General features: G+C 38.1%; 3 protein-coding genes across 4 annotated transcripts; 2 read left to right on the plus strand and 1 right to left on the minus strand.

Moving 5' to 3' along the window:
* The first annotated feature begins 499 nt into the window (after positions 1–499).
* LOC126612298 (glycine-rich cell wall structural protein 1-like) lies at positions 500–1,754 on the plus strand. The gene is made up of 2 exons (XM_050280682.1): positions 500–944; positions 1,020–1,754. Exons 1-2 carry the CDS (start codon positions 623–625, stop codon positions 1,535–1,537), a joined length of 840 nt encoding a protein of 279 aa, XP_050136639.1. The 5' UTR covers positions 500–622; the 3' UTR covers positions 1,538–1,754.
* A 1,817-nt stretch (positions 1,755–3,571) lies between these two features.
* LOC126612289 (DNA repair protein RAD16) lies at positions 3,572–9,964 on the plus strand. The gene is made up of 16 exons (XM_050280673.1): positions 3,572–3,866; positions 4,141–4,245; positions 4,505–5,568; positions 5,816–5,938; positions 6,027–6,100; positions 6,343–6,406; positions 6,494–6,640; positions 6,721–6,806; positions 7,079–7,148; positions 7,409–7,528; positions 8,053–8,280; positions 8,451–8,555; positions 8,635–8,787; positions 8,899–8,987; positions 9,112–9,192; positions 9,292–9,964. The coding sequence occupies exons 1-16, from the start codon at positions 3,821–3,823 to the stop codon at positions 9,362–9,364; spliced, it is 2,628 nt and encodes an 875-aa protein (XP_050136630.1). The 5' UTR covers positions 3,572–3,820; the 3' UTR covers positions 9,365–9,964.
* Positions 9,965–10,892: 928 nt separating this feature from the next.
* Positions 10,893–15,814, minus strand: LOC126612294 (dihydrolipoyllysine-residue succinyltransferase component of 2-oxoglutarate dehydrogenase complex 1, mitochondrial-like). 2 transcript variants are annotated; one of them, XM_050280678.1, is made up of 15 exons: positions 15,649–15,814; positions 15,200–15,261; positions 14,965–15,042; positions 14,741–14,801; positions 14,601–14,625; positions 13,670–13,740; positions 13,502–13,576; positions 13,246–13,301; positions 13,087–13,131; positions 12,676–12,957; positions 12,488–12,582; positions 12,053–12,143; positions 11,800–11,910; positions 11,438–11,632; positions 10,893–11,340 (listed from the first exon to the last, which is right to left on the minus strand). In XM_050280678.1, the coding sequence occupies exons 2-15, from the start codon at positions 15,233–15,235 to the stop codon at positions 11,149–11,151; spliced, it is 1,413 nt and encodes a 470-aa protein (XP_050136635.1). In that variant the 5' UTR covers positions 15,236–15,261; positions 15,649–15,814; the 3' UTR covers positions 10,893–11,148. The 2 variants fall into 2 exon arrangements, with proteins under 2 accessions (XP_050136635.1, XP_050136634.1); XM_050280677.1 differs by having other exon boundaries at positions 14,741–14,804.
* Positions 15,815–17,229: the final 1,415 nt, after the last annotated feature.

Raw genomic sequence — 17,229 nt, forward strand, 5'->3', positions numbered from 1 at the left:
GTGAAATTAATCCTCCCTCATTCATACATTCATGGGATATTCATGAAATATAGTGGAGAAATGTGTGAAAAAATGCATGTCAATATATCCAATGCAAGATGAACTAAACATCATTTACCTTTCAAATTTCAATATAGAGGAGAAATATAACCGTACTATTATTTAACTTTCATACGTAACAATGTAGAAAGAAGCAGAAGTGAATGTACATAAAAGTCAAATGGTCAATGCAAACTAAACTGATCTATATACGCGTGTCTCATACCAATTACGCACTATTATTTAACTTTCATATGTAACAATACGAGAAGAAGCAGAAGTGAATGTACATATAAGTCAAATGTTCAATGCAAACTGAATTGATCTATATATCCAAGTCAGCCTTTGAGTTTTGACTTACTCCTCCATTTGGCATTTAATGGTTGGCCAAATTTCCCAACTGTGACAACGCGTGGCATGAACATGCAGCCATTAAAGGCTGTTTAGTGTAGCAGTACGTACTGTATTTTTGGCTAAGGAGTTCAGGCCCATAAAAGGATGGTCTTTTGAAGGAAGAAGATCGCAAGCTCAGCTAGCTATCTGAGATTTAATTAAGCATTTTTCAGAAGAAAAGAGAGAAGCCATGGTTGTCTGTCGAAAATGGCTTTCTTTGAGTTTTGTTGTTCTGTACATTGTCCTCCAATTGAGTGCAATCACCACTCTAGGTGATGGGAAAGTTGACAAAACTAGATTTCGCGGTGATGATGATGATTGTCAATGGGGTCGGAGATGTGGTGGTCGGTTTGATCGAGGAAATCGTGGTAGGGGACCAAGGGGCGGTGGCTTTGGAGGCGGAGCTGGAGGAGGAGGAGGCTTTGGTGGTGGTGGAGGTCATGGTGGAGGAGCAGGGGCTGGTGGTGGTATAGGTGGTGGAGTTGGAGGTGGTGCTGGAGGTGGTGGAGGAGGTGGTCATGGAGGTGGGTCGGGTCATGGTGGGGGTTTTGGAGCTGGTGGCGGTGTAGGTGGAGGTGTTGGAGGAGGTGGTGGTCTTGGAGGAGGCGGTGGAGGCGGTTCAGGAGGAGGTGTTGGTGTTGGTGGAGGTTCAGGCCATGGGGGCGGTTTTGGTGCTGGTGGTGGTGCAGGAGGTGGAGCTGGAGGCGGTGTTGGCGGTGGAGGAGGTGCAGGAGGAGGTGGTGGCGGCGGTGTGGGTGGAGGATCAGGCCATGGAGGCGGTTTTGGTGCAGGAGGTGGTGTCGGAGGTGGAGCTGGTGGAGGTGTTGGCGGTGGAGGAGGTGGAGGAGGAGGAGGAGGAGGAGGAGGTGGTGGTGGTGGCGGTCTTGGTGGAGGTTCAGGCCATGGAGGTGGTTTTGGTGCAGGCGGGGGTGTAGGCGGCGGAGCTGGTGGTGGCCTAGGAGGTGGAGGAGGTGCTGGTGGTGGTCGTGGTGGTGGCCATGGTGGAGGAATTGGAATTGGAATTGGGATTGGCATTGGTGTGGGAGCTGGTGCCGGTAGCGGCCAAGGATCTGGAAGTGGGTCCGGTGGAGGTGGTCGAAATTAAACGTAGATTCTGCATGGCTGAGTGCGGTTAAAGCTATTGACACCAGCTTCTATTAGTTATCAATTTGTAATTCAGCAAAACAGCTTCAAATGGGATAGCAGTCTTTTGTTACAATAAATATTTAGGCACATTGAGTTTAATCTCTTGAATTGGTATTGTAATCAATCCACAATTTCCGCTTAAGTTGATTTAATTTGTCTTCTTATCACACAGTAAACATCATTAGCCATCAAATATTCATACTAACATAGTTTGGTTCAAATTTTTTTTTTTTTTAAACAAACGATATTATCTACACTAAAAAAAAGGGGTGAGCTAGTTGGTTCAGTATTGTTATGCTTTGAAAAAAAACTGATTCTGCTATGATGCGAGAATAAGCTCATTTTTGCTGCTTCACGTTTTCAGCTTTTTTTTCACCCAAAATTGTGAAAATAAGTTGCTTTTAAGTGTTTACCAAACAACTTTTTGAGCTCAGCTTTTTTTTTATACCCATTTTTATAAAATCACATTAGTACCAAACCAATACTTAGTCTCACAATGAGTTAACAATAATGTGGTTCAAATTCGTCTTTCACGAGAATCGAATATAAGTTATCTCACTTAAAAGTGAAGAGGAATACCACTAACCGTAGTACCAAGTGACAATTCAAATGATTTTAAGAGAAATGCTAAAGAAATTATCTCAAAAGTAGAACTCTATGCCATTTGTGTTTTTGGCACAATGATTTATATTGTTGATACATGACTTAACGTTAAATATAAAATAACATGAAATCAATAGAAAATCTTATTTTGAAAGAGTCTTCTTAACATTTCTTTTATTCTAATTCAACGTACAAACTATCATCACTTGAACACAATTAATTTCAAACTTAATTTCTCCACACGGAACCTATAAGTGGAGAAATTCAGCACATGGGATTAATGATCGCTTAACACCAATAGACCAAATAATAGTTGGCGCTATAACTTTAGTGACAATATAATGAAAGAAAAATTTGTAATTCAAGTAATTAAGATAGGAATTTTATGCTATATTAAAACGTGTAACGATGCGTATTTGACTTCGAAACTTATCACATTAACTTCCCTTCATATGACTTTAGATTTAGAATCTTAATTCACCTATCTTCCAATTTCATTTGTAAATAAAAGCAATATTTTATCGGAAGTCCCTAATTGGACGTAATGTAACAATAGCCAATAAGTTATGTTATTTTTGTCTTACAAAGAATATTATTACCTGTTTGAATGATTGCTCGATGAGTTGTGATTGGGAAATCTTCACAATTATTAGCCGTATTCGTGTGATGGGGAAGACTTTCCAATCTTGCTTCTGGTCTTGGGTTCCAAGATCAGCAAATGCTGCGGCGGACTTCGTTGCTTCTAACTTCACACTGGAGATGCGTGACTTAGTTTGGGTCGAAAGACCCGAATCTTCTTTTGTGAGAATTTTAAACAAGGATGGGCTCCCTTGTCCCCCGTTTGTGTAATTTTTGCTTTGGTTGTGGGATGACGTTTCTGCCATTTGTGGCTACGTCTTTGTGTAATCCCATCTCTCTATTGCTTGTTCCGTCTCTTTGTTAGCCTTTGTTGGCTTTCGTTGTTCTTGCAGGCCGTTGTGCCCGGGTTAATCCCAGTTTCTGTTAAAAGAAAAAAACAAAAAAAAAGAAGAAGAAGAAGAGATTAGTTGGCTATTTCATCATCAGTCTATTATTTCGATATCGAAAAAATTCAGACATTTCATCTAATATTTACTTGTTTATATCTTCCAATATTTGTCCAGGCTTGCAGGGTACGAAAGATCAAAATAAATGTAAAAACATTTTTTTTTTTACCAAAAACAAATTGTTTATTTTACACAAAACTTCCAGGGTAAGGGTGCGACTGGAGAAAATGAAAAGGGATAAGATGGTAATTAAAAATTCAAATAATTCCAAGAGACGAAGGTGTTTCTCGTGCCTCAATAAAACCACTTCCCCGATGCCACATCCACCGTACACTCCATCAAAAGTCCCAAGGGCCCCACAGATCGACGGAGAGTAATCAGCACGCGTACGGTTGCCGCCAGAGGCGTGGCGCACGCTTGGGAAGCCCCAGAGGCGCGACGTCGACGTGGATTCCCGCTGCTTCACTCGCCAGTCCCTGTCCATATAAAGGTACGCACTTTCCCGCCGCTCGCTTCCAGATAGTGCCCTTTTGTCGTCGACTCCGCCTCGTCCTCACTCAGTACAAATACATCGAAACTCGCGATCGCAGAACCCTAACTCGCTTTCTCCGTCAATGGAGCTTCGTTCTCGCAAGCGCACCGCCGGCCCTTCGTCCGACGGTAAAATCTTCCCACTCAAATTCAATTGTGTGTGTGTGTATTTCTGATTGAAGTTCAAAATTGTAATTTACAATTAGGATGTGACCTGTTAGGTTACCGAGAAAGTTCGAATTGAAGTGTTTTGAGTCTTAAATTGGATCGGGAGGGATGCGAATTTTGTTTGGATTTTTTCTTTGTTTTTTTGTTGTGTGTTATGTATTATTTTGATGTTGGAATTTAACAAGGAGAAAGCTTTTGACTTGAATAAAATTATGGATATTTGTTGGATGTGCAGGAAATGAGCAACACGAGGAAAAGGAAGATGCTTATTCACCGTCTGATGAGGATACTTATGTACCACCGTCTTCGCCTTCCGCTTCTGATTTTGAGAGTGAAGAAGGTAAAACAAAAATTAAATCTTTCTTAACCAGATACGTATAAGAAGTTAAGAGTTTAGATTTTGGTTAAAAATTCGCAATTCTTGTCGAGGTTTTTAGTTCTGATTACTGTGACTGGTGGTTTGGTTTAGCGCTCCTTTCTTGATTGGGGAATGTTTTCGATTTAAACAAACAATGTCAGTTTAGCGGAAGGTTGAATTTTGTTATATTGGTGAGTTTGCATGCTTTATTGACATAAATCTGGTGTTTTGATGCATGTAGGTGAAGAGTACCAAAACAATGTGGAAGTTGTTTTTGACTTGAATGATAAACCTAATGGTAAAATGAAGGAGCCTGCGATAAAAAAGTCGAAGGTGGTGGTGGAGAACAAGGCAGAAGCAGGAGGACCAAGCTCGATGGTGCCAGCCCCCAGGTTCACATCAGGTGAAATTGACGATCTTAGGTTGCACGACAAAAAAAAGAAAAAGAATCGTAAATCTGGGGGGCAAAAGCGGCGTTGGCAGTGGAATACGTGGGAAGAGGAGCATGATAAATGGCTTGATGACAACGTAACTGAAGATTTTGATCTGGATACTCAGAAGAATGTGATATGCGATGCTGCTGAGGCACCATCTGATCTGATTATGCCTTTGCTAAGGTACCAGAAGGAATGGTTGTCATGGGCCGTGAAACAGGAAGAGTCTGAAACTAGAGGAGGAATCCTAGCAGATGAGATGGGAATGGGGAAGACTATTCAAGCCATTACTCTTGTCCTTGCTAAACGGGAACTTAATTCGACATGTTATGACACTGGTTCTTCCACAAGCTTTCCTAGAATCAAAACCACCCTTGTAGTTTGCCCTGTAGTTGCTGTGAGTCAATGGGTTAGTGAAATAGAGCGGTTTACTTCAAAGGGAAGTACAAAGGTTTTGGTTTATCATGGGGCTAATAGAGAGAAGAGTTCCCAAATTTTCTCAGAGTATGATTTTGTCATTACTACATACTCTATTGTCGAGGCTGACTACAGGAAGAATGTGATGCCTCCCAAACAAAAGTGTCAATATTGTGGAAAGTTGTATTACGAGAAGAAAATGTCAACTCACTTAAAATATTTTTGTGGGCCTAACGCTTTTAGAACTGAGAAGCAGTCTAAGCAACAAAGGAGAAAGCATCCACAACCAGTGTCGCAGAAGACATTTGAGTCTAAAGGAAAGAATGGAGCTTCCAGGAAGAGATCAGCACTGAACGAGGAAGATGATATGGATTCAGAAGATATTGGACAGCGCTTGAGCCTAGATAAGTCAGTTTTGCATTCTGTGAAGTGGAACCGTATCATTTTGGATGAGGTGCGTTGACTTAATATAGTTGTGGTCGGGTATTGGGGGGAAGGTAGTGGCTATGTTTATGTTGAAATAAAAACCCTTATATTTCAGTTAATTAGAAGTGGAAAACTGATGTCCATGTTTTTGTTTGATTGTGTTTTCTTCGATTTATTCCCAGACAACCATTTTTTTTTCAAGACTCAACTTCTCTTTACTTGTTTGATATATGTTATTTTGGAATAAATGTCTCTAACTTCTTGTTTAAAACTAGGCCCATTATATAAAATCAAGGCGTTGTAATACTGCGAAAGCAGTTCTTGCTTTAGAGTCTTCATACAAATGGGCTCTAAGTGGCACACCTCTTCAGAACCGTGTTGGAGAACTTTATTCTTTGGTAAAGTCTACTATATTTTAGAACATATTTTTTAAACTCGTTTTTTTATGGCCATCTAGCTTATATAATTGGAATTGCATTTGCACAGATCCGCTTCTTGCAGTTAGTCCCCTACTCATATTACTTATGCAAGGATTGTGATTGCAGGACTCTTGATCATAGGTATGGTGTAATACATATTATTTATAAGTTGCATGCCTATATGATACAATACATATTATCAACATATCTCGTATTACTTATGTTGGATACATTTTTCCTTGTTAGGTATATATGACAGACTTCTGTCAATAGTTACTGCTGCCTGCTTGTAACTAATTAAATGTTTTCTGGCTCTTTCTCTTGTATTTCTACTTTTTTCTCAAGTGTTTAATCATTTTTTCTAATGTAATTGTGACCTGCAGCTCCGCAGCACAATGTTCGAATTGCCCTCATAATTCAGTTAGACATTTTTGTTGGTGGAATAAAGTGAGTTTCTAGTTTGGTATATTTTTTTGTTGATTTCCTTACAGAAACAGATGTGCTTACATGTTTGTAATCCGTGTTCCTTGCAAGTATGTGGCGACACCGATACAGATATATGGAAATCATATCCAAGGCAAAAGGGCCATGTATTTGCTAAAACACAAAATTCTAAAGAACATAGTCCTGCGACGAACTAAAAAGGGCAGGGCTGCTGATCTTGCACTACCTCCTAGAATTGTAAGTTTTGTTTCTATATGGCTGTGTGCAGTTCTGAAGTCTAGATTTCTTATGTTCCTTTCTTATTCTGCTACCTATAGGTTTCATTGAGGCGGGACACCTTGGATATCAAAGAACAAGGTTTTTATGAGTCAATATATAATGATACTCAGTCACAATTTAACGCGTATGTCACCTTTTTCTTTCTCTCTTTTCCTTCTTCATTTGGCCACTATTGCTGTTTCAGTACTCATATTGGACATGAATGTGAAATGCTACTTGCAAATTTTACTACGGTGACTAATTTGTGATCCTAAACACTTTTTTTTTTACTTCTCTTGTTGCCCCATACAACTTATGTGGACAATGCTTTGCCTCTGTTGGCATGCTAATTGCCATTATTGCTGTTGAATATACTGAGCATTTGGTTTGGTGAATAATATGCTTTCTTTGTTACAGATTTGTCGAAGAGGGAACTGTGATGAACAATTATGCTCACATATTTGACCTTCTCACTCGCTTGCGACAGGTCAATATACTTATTGAATGTGCACTATGCTTTTTCAGTTACGAGATAAGCTGTTCTATAGCCATTTGTCAATACTTTGTTTTATAAGCATAGATAAGATGAAAGGCTAAATCTGATATGTAACAGTTTTGATCTTCAAATTTGTAATTTTTTCTTCTTTTAACTTTTGTCCCTTTCTGTTGCTTATTGTTTTTTTCATCAGCAAAGTTCTGTTTGGTTCATTAGTACTGTGCACTTATTTTTTCTTTTACTCACTACAGGCTGTTAATCATCCTTACCTTGTGGTGTATTCTGCATCTGCTGCACTGAGAAATGGAAGCAACATTAATGTCAATGAGAAAATCTGTGGAATTTGTCATGAAGCAGCAGAAGATCCAGTGGTTAGTTGATCTTTTCTTTCAGACTAAATAAATGGCTTTGCCATGCTAAAAAATCGCCCCTTCTTACTTTGTTTGTGCATTTTATATTTTCACGATTATGTGATATGTCAATCATGTTTACCAATATAGGTTTGTCATGGAAGGGTGGTTCAGTATTTGTTCTCTTGTAGATCTGTCAGAATGTGTTTTTGCTGTTAACTTTATGTTCTGGATTTCCATAGAAAACTTGCTGCGATAATTTTTGCAATGATAATTATATTACCTCAATTGCTAGTTAATAACTAAAACCCTGTGTTGTGTCAGCTTTGAAGAGTTGAAATGGCTTGATTAAGCGGGACAATAACAAAATGTACTTTTGATCTAAAAGGAAACATGCTTGTTTGTGCGTTATTGTTATTTCGTTATTTGTTGCTAGTGAGCAGTTAAATTTTGAATAATGACTGCCTTTCATTTGAATAGTGAGTACCTTGCATGCATTTTAAATGCTTCTGTTCTGTTATTGATTTGCTCCTAACTATTTCCAGGTTACTGCTTGTGAGCATGTGTTTTGCAAGGCTTGCTTGCTTGATTTTGCTGCTTCTTTGGGACAAGTCTCATGCCCGACATGCTCTAAACCAGTTACTGTTGATTTCACTACAACACCAGGTCCTGCTAATCAGACCAAGACTACCATTAAGGGGTTTAGATCTTCAAGCATTTTGAACAGAATTAAGCTTGAAAATTTTCAGACTAGCACAAAAATTGAGGCTTTGGTACGTCACCATTTTCTTATTCGTCAATCATTGATATGTTGTTGATAAGGCCATCGAAATAGGAAACTCTGCATTGATGCAGATATACTTAGAACACGTACACATGTCGTAGCGTGCACGTTATCTTTCTTAACTTCCTCATATGCTTTTTTAACTTCCTCTGTCTCTAGAGGGAAGAAATCAGATCCATGGTTGAAAAGGATGGCTCTGCAAAAGGAATTGTTTTCAGCCAGTTCACATCGTTCTTGGATATCATTAACTACTCCTTGCAAAAGGTAAAAATGAATAATATACAACAGTTTCCTATTTGTGCATCAATAGATTACCGATACTAATTTAAAGAAACTGTTGCAGTCCGGTGTCAATTGTGTTCAGTTGGTCGGAAGCATGACTATGTCTGCAAGGGATAATGCCATAAAGAGATTTACCGAGGATCCAGATTGCAGGATTTTCTTAATGAGCTTGAAAGCTGGAGGTGTTGCTCTTAATCTGACAGTTGCATCGCATGTGAGTAATGTCTTATGTCAGATTTAAACTATGTTTTTGTGTCTAAATTATTGGAACTTGAGTCATACACAAGTGGATCAAGTGATTTGAAGACGTTGCATTTTGGACTAGGTTTTCTTGATGGACCCGTGGTGGAACCCAGCAGTTGAGAGGCAAGCACAAGATAGAATCCACCGGATAGGGCAGTACAAACCGATCAGGTCCACATTTTTCTCCCATTTTTACGAAGTGTTCCAAACTTTACAAACCGAAAAATCCATGTTATTCAAAAGGCATGATTGTCCCCCTTCTCTAAGATATCTGATATTTTCTTCTCCATTGCAGAATTATGAGATTTGTGATTGAGAACACTATTGAGGACCGGATTCTAAAGCTACAGGAGAAAAAGGAATTAGTGTTCGAGGGGTAAGTTCGATTTGTTTGCTCTGTACTTTTCTTTATAAATTAATTGGTCATTCATACGATAGCTATCTAACACCGTCTTCTTTGCCGTGTATAATATAGGACCATCGGTGGTGCTTCAGACGCTCTTGCAAAATTAACAGAAGCCGACTTGAGATTCCTCTTTGTCACCTAAGTCCATTATCCGAAGATGAAGCAGGGAATTTCAACAGTTTATCTTGGAATTTACTGCAACAGAATTGGAAACTTTTTGGTCGAAATGATTTTGGAGTTTCAGTTACTACACATTGGTTAGGATCCATTTTTGGGTAATGCAATAGTAAAATCATTGTGGCTAAGTTCCAACTTTCTCCGTGCAATAGTAACATTTTATGACAAATTTGTCTTGCCAAATTCTCTCCAAGTTCCTAGTGTTGGCCCTTGTCGGCGATGTTGCTTGTGGAATCTCTCTTCCCGTGCTTCCTTGGTTTGTGTCGGAGGTCGATTTGTTGGTCCTTGGAGGAAGATGTGGCCTTTTTCTTCCTCAATTTTTTGGTGCTTGCTGGTGTGATATCAGGGGGGCAACGGTTAGTGTTGAGTGGATTTCTGGCGACTGCAGCTGCAGCTTCAGTAGCTCTAGCTTAGAGTTTTTTCTGTGGGCTGGGCTCAAAGGTTGGCTTTGCGCTTTGTGCTTAATGCATATTTGGGCTTATGTTGTATTTGCGCTTCGTTGATAAATGTAATTTATCCTTTATCAAAAAATAAAAATAAAAATATCCCTTAGTCCAGAAAAAAATTCCTCTCTAGGTTTTCTCTAGGGATGACAATCCTAATCGTTAAATCCGATAACAGTGGATAACTGTTTGAATGCAACATATTTGGGTATGAAAATTCGGTAATATTTTGGATGTGGGGACAAATCGTGAATATTATTTAGATAATTCGGTTATGGTTTCAGATATGGTTATAGGGGTTCTCGATTCATATATGTTCTCGAATCTGACCAAATAATGTATATAATATGTAACATAATTTATATATTGTAATAGTACAATATATATATATATATATGTATATATGTATTCATTATTCACCGAACGCATTATCTTGAGAACACAAAAATTACATTGTGTGAGTTGCATTTTTTGGAAAAGTTCAAAAGTTTTGAATCAAAATCAAAGAGAATTCAATGATGCTTATGGAAGACGTCAAAGATTAGCCAACATCACAATATTTTAAATTCAATGCTTTAATTTTGTACTCCACTAGATCCGCATTGAATCATTTTATACTTCAAATATTAAACGACTAAATTATAATGCGTCAATTGAATGAATATATTTCTTGTATTGACGAAAATGGATAAAACCGTTAACCGATGGGAAATCCGTGATGCGGTGAGTATGGTTATGGATAATTTCTATAATTAATTTGTGATTATAAATATGATTTATTTTCATGGTTTCGAAGATATATATAGCATTCTCGTCTCCAATCCAAACAGTTGACATCCCCAGTTTTCTTTTTGGCTGTATTTTCTTTTAAACATCAAATATGCAAATGTGGTTGGTCAAAATACAACTTGGTTTGTAGGCTGGAAGTTAAAAAAGAGCTTTAGAACATAAGAAACTGGATTATACTTCTCGAAAGAAATAATAAAAGGCTCTTTACCGGAAAAAAAATAATAATAAAAGGCAAACAATCGTCACCAATACACCGTTGAGTTGAGTTAAACCGCGCTTTTTATTAAAATCCCCGGTGAACGAAAAGCCGAAGTAACTGGGCTGAAACGAAAAATATACTTTTGATTCTTTCCATTCGATCAACCTGTCCTGCAGAGTATTCCAACTCTTTTATAAAGCAAAAGCATTGGACAAAACACACTTGCCAAACCATATCGGCTTCAGAATGCAGAGATACGGCGGGATATATTGCGTTCTACATATAGATCAAAATCACGGTTCAGGGGCGTCGACTCCTTTACACATCAAGGAGAAGCCTGCGAGGGTCTTCCACGACATCTTTAATGCGGCGCAAGAAGAAAACAGCCTCTCTTCCATCAATGAGGCGATGATCGTATGTCAATGCAATGTACATCATTGGCCTTGGTACAACGTTCCCCCCAACGACCATGGGACGGTTCACTATTGAGTGCATACCCAAAATTGCCGACTGTAAATGGAAAAACAAATCAACAAATAAACTTGGCTGCGAGACTCTTGCTACGAAGGTGAGTTTCCTAAAACGAAAAATGAGTACAAAGCAATACCTGTGGAGGATTGATGATTGGTGTGCTTAGAAGGCTTCCATATACGCCTCCATTTGATATTGTGAACGTGCCTCCAGCCATTTCATCAATTGATATAGAACCATCAGCTGCTTTCTTAGCCAGGGTATTGATTTCCTTCTCTATCTGAGCAAAGTTCATACCACCAGCATTGCGGACAACTGGAACGACAAGGCCCTTGAATAAAAGTATTTTGATTGTGGTTAGTTCACATGCGATAATGGAATTCATCGTGCCAAACAATGAATGACCAGAAAATAACTCAGAACCAATGCTCATGGCAGTAAGTTGGAGTTCAACGGAACGTAAGCCAGTTGCTAAGAATCAGCATAATACAAGCATACCTTTGGTGTCCCGACAGCTATGCTGATATCAATGTAATCTCTGTATATGATATCGTCACCATCAATGACAGCATTGACAATTGGCAACTGCTCAAGTGCGCTAACAGCAGCCTGAAACAAATTAACGTATAACTTAAGAAGGGCCCACATGCACAAAACGTATAGTACTAACATTTTACAATAATTTAATAGTACTTTGCTCTTCCAATTTTCATTTGGCAATAAATGACGGTATTTATGCAAAAACACATACTTTCACAAAGCCGGACATAAATCCCAATTTCACACCATGCTTTTCAACAAAGGCGTCCTTATAGTCTGAACGGAGCTTCATCAAGTTAGTCCTGCATTATATAATACCAATCTTTAGACGGAAACAAAGAGAGCCACTAAATAACATTGTCATAAAAAAAAATTGATGAGTTTGGGTGGCAAATTTGTCCACTTTCAAAGTAAGGACAGAACAAGAGAGAGCCACTGTGGTAGATGACTCTCATCCTCCGCACTCATTTGAACACCTAGACAAGTGTTGTCATTCATACGTAAAACTCCAACTAAAAAACTACAATACTCAACATTTATGGTTAAACCTGAAAGTCTGTCGCAAAGAAGATTTGAAAGGAAAGATAAAGGATATTTTGCAAAGAGACACGGTGAAACCATATTTTGAAACGAGGTATGAGCTTACATATCAATCTCATTAAATGTGGTTAAGAGAGCAAATGTATTCTGAGAATCTTTCAAGCGTATTGCCACCCGCTTCCTTAGCCTTGTCATAGGAACCTATACATGAGAAAACAATTTCTACCTATTAAATTCCTTTCTCATCTAATAAGAAATCTTTTTTCTTAGATAAACAAAGAATCCTGAACTTACTCGTCTTTCCCTATCCTTGGGAGGAAGCCGGAGTTCTGAAGCTGCCTGTTTAGGTGGTGGCGGTGGTGGTGGAGAAGGTGCCTTAGTTTTGGGTTGTGCATCCTTGACAGGGGCAGGTTCTGCTTTGGGGACTTGCTTTTCTGCACTTTCCTTCGTTTTAGTAGGTTCTGGCTTAGCATCAGCCTGCTCTGATGGCGCAAGTTGTTCTATACCTTCACCAGATTTGGAAATGATTGCAATCTTTACACCTGGTTCCACAGTCTCGCCTTCCTTAGCCACAAACTACTAACAAGCACATGTTCAAGGTAAAAATAAAAAGATCAGTATACTAAAACCAGAACGTATAATTCTAGGTCGTGATTAGTGATGATCGTAGAAGGAATTTATATTGTGATGTTGCTTGAATATTACCTCTTTAATGACACCAGCTTCAGGACTAACTACATCAATTGTCACCTAGTTGTAAACAAAAATTTATATATATGTCAATACAAAGATTTAGTGAAAATGCATCTCAGCACTTAAGAATGGCAAAATTAACAAACAGGAAAAGTTTGTTTAAAAAATTACCTTATCCGTTTCAATTTGGGCAATAGGCTCGTCAACTGCAACTCTGTCACCGGGTTCTGCACATGTAGCAAAAGCATGACTCTCAAAGAATTATACACTACACTACACACACACACTCACACACGCTAAGGTACATGAGCTATCATCAGCAGCGTGAGTCTCAAAAGAACTCATATTACGTGAATTAAACAAACAGACAAATAAGAAATAAATAACTTATGGATTAAAGTATCACAAGGCATGTTCAGTAACGTACTCTTTAAGAATGTTGCCAAAGTGCCATCAGTAATAGATTCACCCATGAAAGGAACAACAGCTTCTACCACGTCTCCTGCATAAGTCAACCATTAAAAGTTTAATTACTTGCATATATAATATATACAAAGCATGTAAATATGTCAAGACTAATATATTCATTAAATACCACTGTCTGAAGAAAATGATCTATTGCTCAATCGGATAAAAGAATCTGTTTGACATAGTGAAGCGGCTTCCCTGCAACCAAGAACAAATAAAACACCATAAGAGAAAAAGAAATACATTTCTAATATCAAATGAAGTTTTTTGCTCTTCAGTCATTTGGTTTAGGCTTGGGCAAAACATTCTGATTCTAATCCAAGATTAAGGATGTCAACTATAACACCAAACAATCTCATTGCTAGTGGAAAGAGGCAAGCCTTTTGAAGTATATGATGAGTTAATAATTAACAATGCACCTAAAAATTCAACACAAAAACGACAGAACCACTTTCTCTCTTGTTATAGAACTGATGAGGAAGTATATCGAAAAACATATGATCAATCTATTTACAGATCTTCCAAGTGAGATTCATCTTAAGTGTATTAAATGTTCACCTATCGCACTTGAAATTAAAATTTAACATATTCAGTAAGTTCTAATTCCTTAAAGGTGGTCAATGCCCTTGTCTTCCACTTTCCCCAACCCACCCACCAAAAAGATGGGAATTGAAAACCAAAATAATAATAAAAGTATAAGTTCAGCCATTATTCAGAGCACTTTCATCTATGATTCCATGAGTCATGAGCAAATAACCAGGCAGCATGGGTGGAAAGAAAAAGGTTGAACAAACCACAAGCTGAACTATATAGGGAAGGAGAATCTTGGTGACATAATTGTGATGAGAGCGTTTTAAATTAATAAGAGAATTAGTTTGAAAGAGAATCAAATTTTGAAAAATCTATTGACCAGGTGGTACTTATAAATAATTAATTTCAGGCAGGCTCACAAAAGCTTATGAAAACCATATCTATGATCGCATATTCCTGTAGACACATTGTGAAGTAGAAGTGCAGAGGACTAAATTTATCACTGAAATAAAAGATCAGAGCTCAACCTGATTAGCGATGGAGCATGATTGCCTGCATAGTTAGAATTTGAAAAGGTCAGTAACACCACAGGAGACAAAAGGAAAAGAAACACACTGGAAAAAGTTGACATAAAAAGAGGGTTTAGGTTATAAAGTCTTAAATTTACCTAAAACAATGTGGTAGCTTGCTCTCTGAACGCATTCATATCCTTTCCCAATAAACAAAGCCTGCTGTGAGCAAAAGCTATTAGATGATATTCCAAAAAACTACAACCAAATACTAAAGTACGATAAGATAGTTGCCATTGCCGCACAACCAAATACCTCATCAAGGACCCTTTCAGTAAGCAAATAAAAAAGCGAAAGTGAAACAAAAGCTCAATTTTAGCACCTCTTTTGGTACAGCTCGGTAACAGCTTGGGGCGGACACTCCATGCCTAACCTTCCACGCTTGTCCCAGCACCTCAGACTGTCCATTGAAACATACATAAGCAACCACCAAACTATAACACATTGTTTAATTATCACTTGAAACATAGAACAAAGAATCCCAAAACTAAAACATGCACATTGGGGCACAAAATATATCAATTGATGGCAAAAACAACGAAAGTTTGATCGAATACCGAAGCTACTTTACGGCGAATAGTCCCCCAAATCATTGCTCTTCAATTCTTCAGAACCAGACCTGAAAGATTCGAAATTTCCAACCAAATCAGCACCAGTAGTAACCAAAAATCGAAACTGCATTCGAGAAAATAAAATAAGAAGCCTGGATTAAGCTCTGAGCTCTTCTGACCATCAAAAGAACAGCAGTAAGATATGAAATTTGGTCTTATCGATGCAGTCCAAATTAGATACAACAGATTATATAAAAAAATAAATTGAAAATTTAAGGATTAAACAAAGTGAGATGAAAATCATCGCCTATACCTAAAATTCAAAATCATGGGAAGAATTTTGACAATATTGATCAAATTATTCGAAGAAAATGAAATTCAGAAAAATACAAAGTCAGAATTACGAATGTTTTGGTTTTCGATAGATGCAAAAATTGAGGAGGGGAAGAGTTTACCTGGAAGCTGAGAGCGGAGTAGCGATCCAAATGCTGGAAATACAGAAACGAAAAGGAAGAAGTGAGAGGGAGGAAAGGTGGAAACTCCAAGCGGAGGAGAATTGTATGAGCTTCTAGGCTTTTTGCGGCTGCTTTCACGCAGACCATCTTACGTGCGTATCCACCCTTCTATTTTTCCTTTTTTTTTTTTAATTTTTTTTGTGTGCCTATTTTCCTTAGCTTGGATTAAAATAAGGGATCCAGGTCAAAAATTTAACCTAGTTATTGAATTTAGTAGTGTTTTTTATTTTTTGGAAGTGAGATCCAAAAAGGATCGCCAACGAGGAACATTTATTAAAAAAAACACACACTTACAAATGAAACAAAGGCCCAATTTATTCCTATAAACAAACAAAGAACGGGCCTAAAAACAAAGAAAATACAGAAAAAAGAGCCCAACAACAATGAAGCAAAACAAAAACAAACAACCAAGAACCATCCACTGTGGTTGCCACTACTGATTCGAGAATCAGCCAGCCACTCAATCCTCCACCCACCGCAGAGCATCCCCTCCACAGGCGCCACCGACACACAACCATCAACAGGAGACAGCCGGCGAGAGAGAGAAGCCAACCGTCGGAAAGAAGCTCCTGGAAATTCCCGAGCAACACCGTCAGAAACGGAAGACAATAAGGAGAATGTGGTGGTGTGGGAGACACCCAAGCTGGATACAACATCGAAACTCTACAGAAAACATAGCTGAAACTCCAAGCAAGGAAGGGCCATGAAAAAGGATACCCACGGGGGTTGAAGAATTGGGAAAGTCAAAGGGGAAAATTGGAAGAACCAGCAGCAGATGGAAGGGGAGAAGAAAGAAAAAACAAAAACAAAAACAAAAAGCTACCCACAGATCCCAACTGCAGCTAGGATCGGTGGCAGCCAAGGGAAGCACGATCGAGATCACTCACACAAGAAGGTGAGAAGCACCCTCATACATTTCTAACATAAATTCAATTTTTAAATTTATACGTGCTCGTTTGAATGTGCTTGTAAAATGATTGAAGGAGGATAATTGTATGAGCTTCTAGACTTTTTGCAGCTGCTTTCACGCCTTTCATGCCGACCATCTTACGTGCGTATCCATCCTTCTACTTTTCCTTTTTTCAATTTTATTTTTTTTGCCTATTTTCCTTAGCTTGGATTAAAATAAGGGATCTAGGTCAAAAATTTGCCCAGATATTGAATTTAGTTCAATTTATATATTTTTAACATAAATTCAATTTTTAAATTTATACGTGCTTGTTTGAATGTGCTTTTAAAATGATTGAAGGAGGAGAATTGTATGAGCTTCTAGGCTTTTTGCGTTTGTTTTCAAGCCGACCATCTTATGTGCGTATCCATCCTTCTATTTTTTTCTTTTTTTAATTTTTTTGTTTTGCATATTTTCCTTAGCTTGGATTAAAATAAGGGATCCAGGTCAAAAATTTGACCTAGTTATTGAATTTAGTTCAGTTTATATATTTCTAACATAAATTCAATTTTTAAATTTACACGTGCTCGTTTGAACGTGATTTGAAAACGACTAAAGGAGGAAAATTGTAT

Source organism: Malus sylvestris, chromosome 17 (assembly GCF_916048215.2).
Source record: "Malus sylvestris chromosome 17, drMalSylv7.2, whole genome shotgun sequence".
Taxonomy (NCBI): domain Eukaryota; kingdom Viridiplantae; phylum Streptophyta; class Magnoliopsida; order Rosales; family Rosaceae; genus Malus; species Malus sylvestris.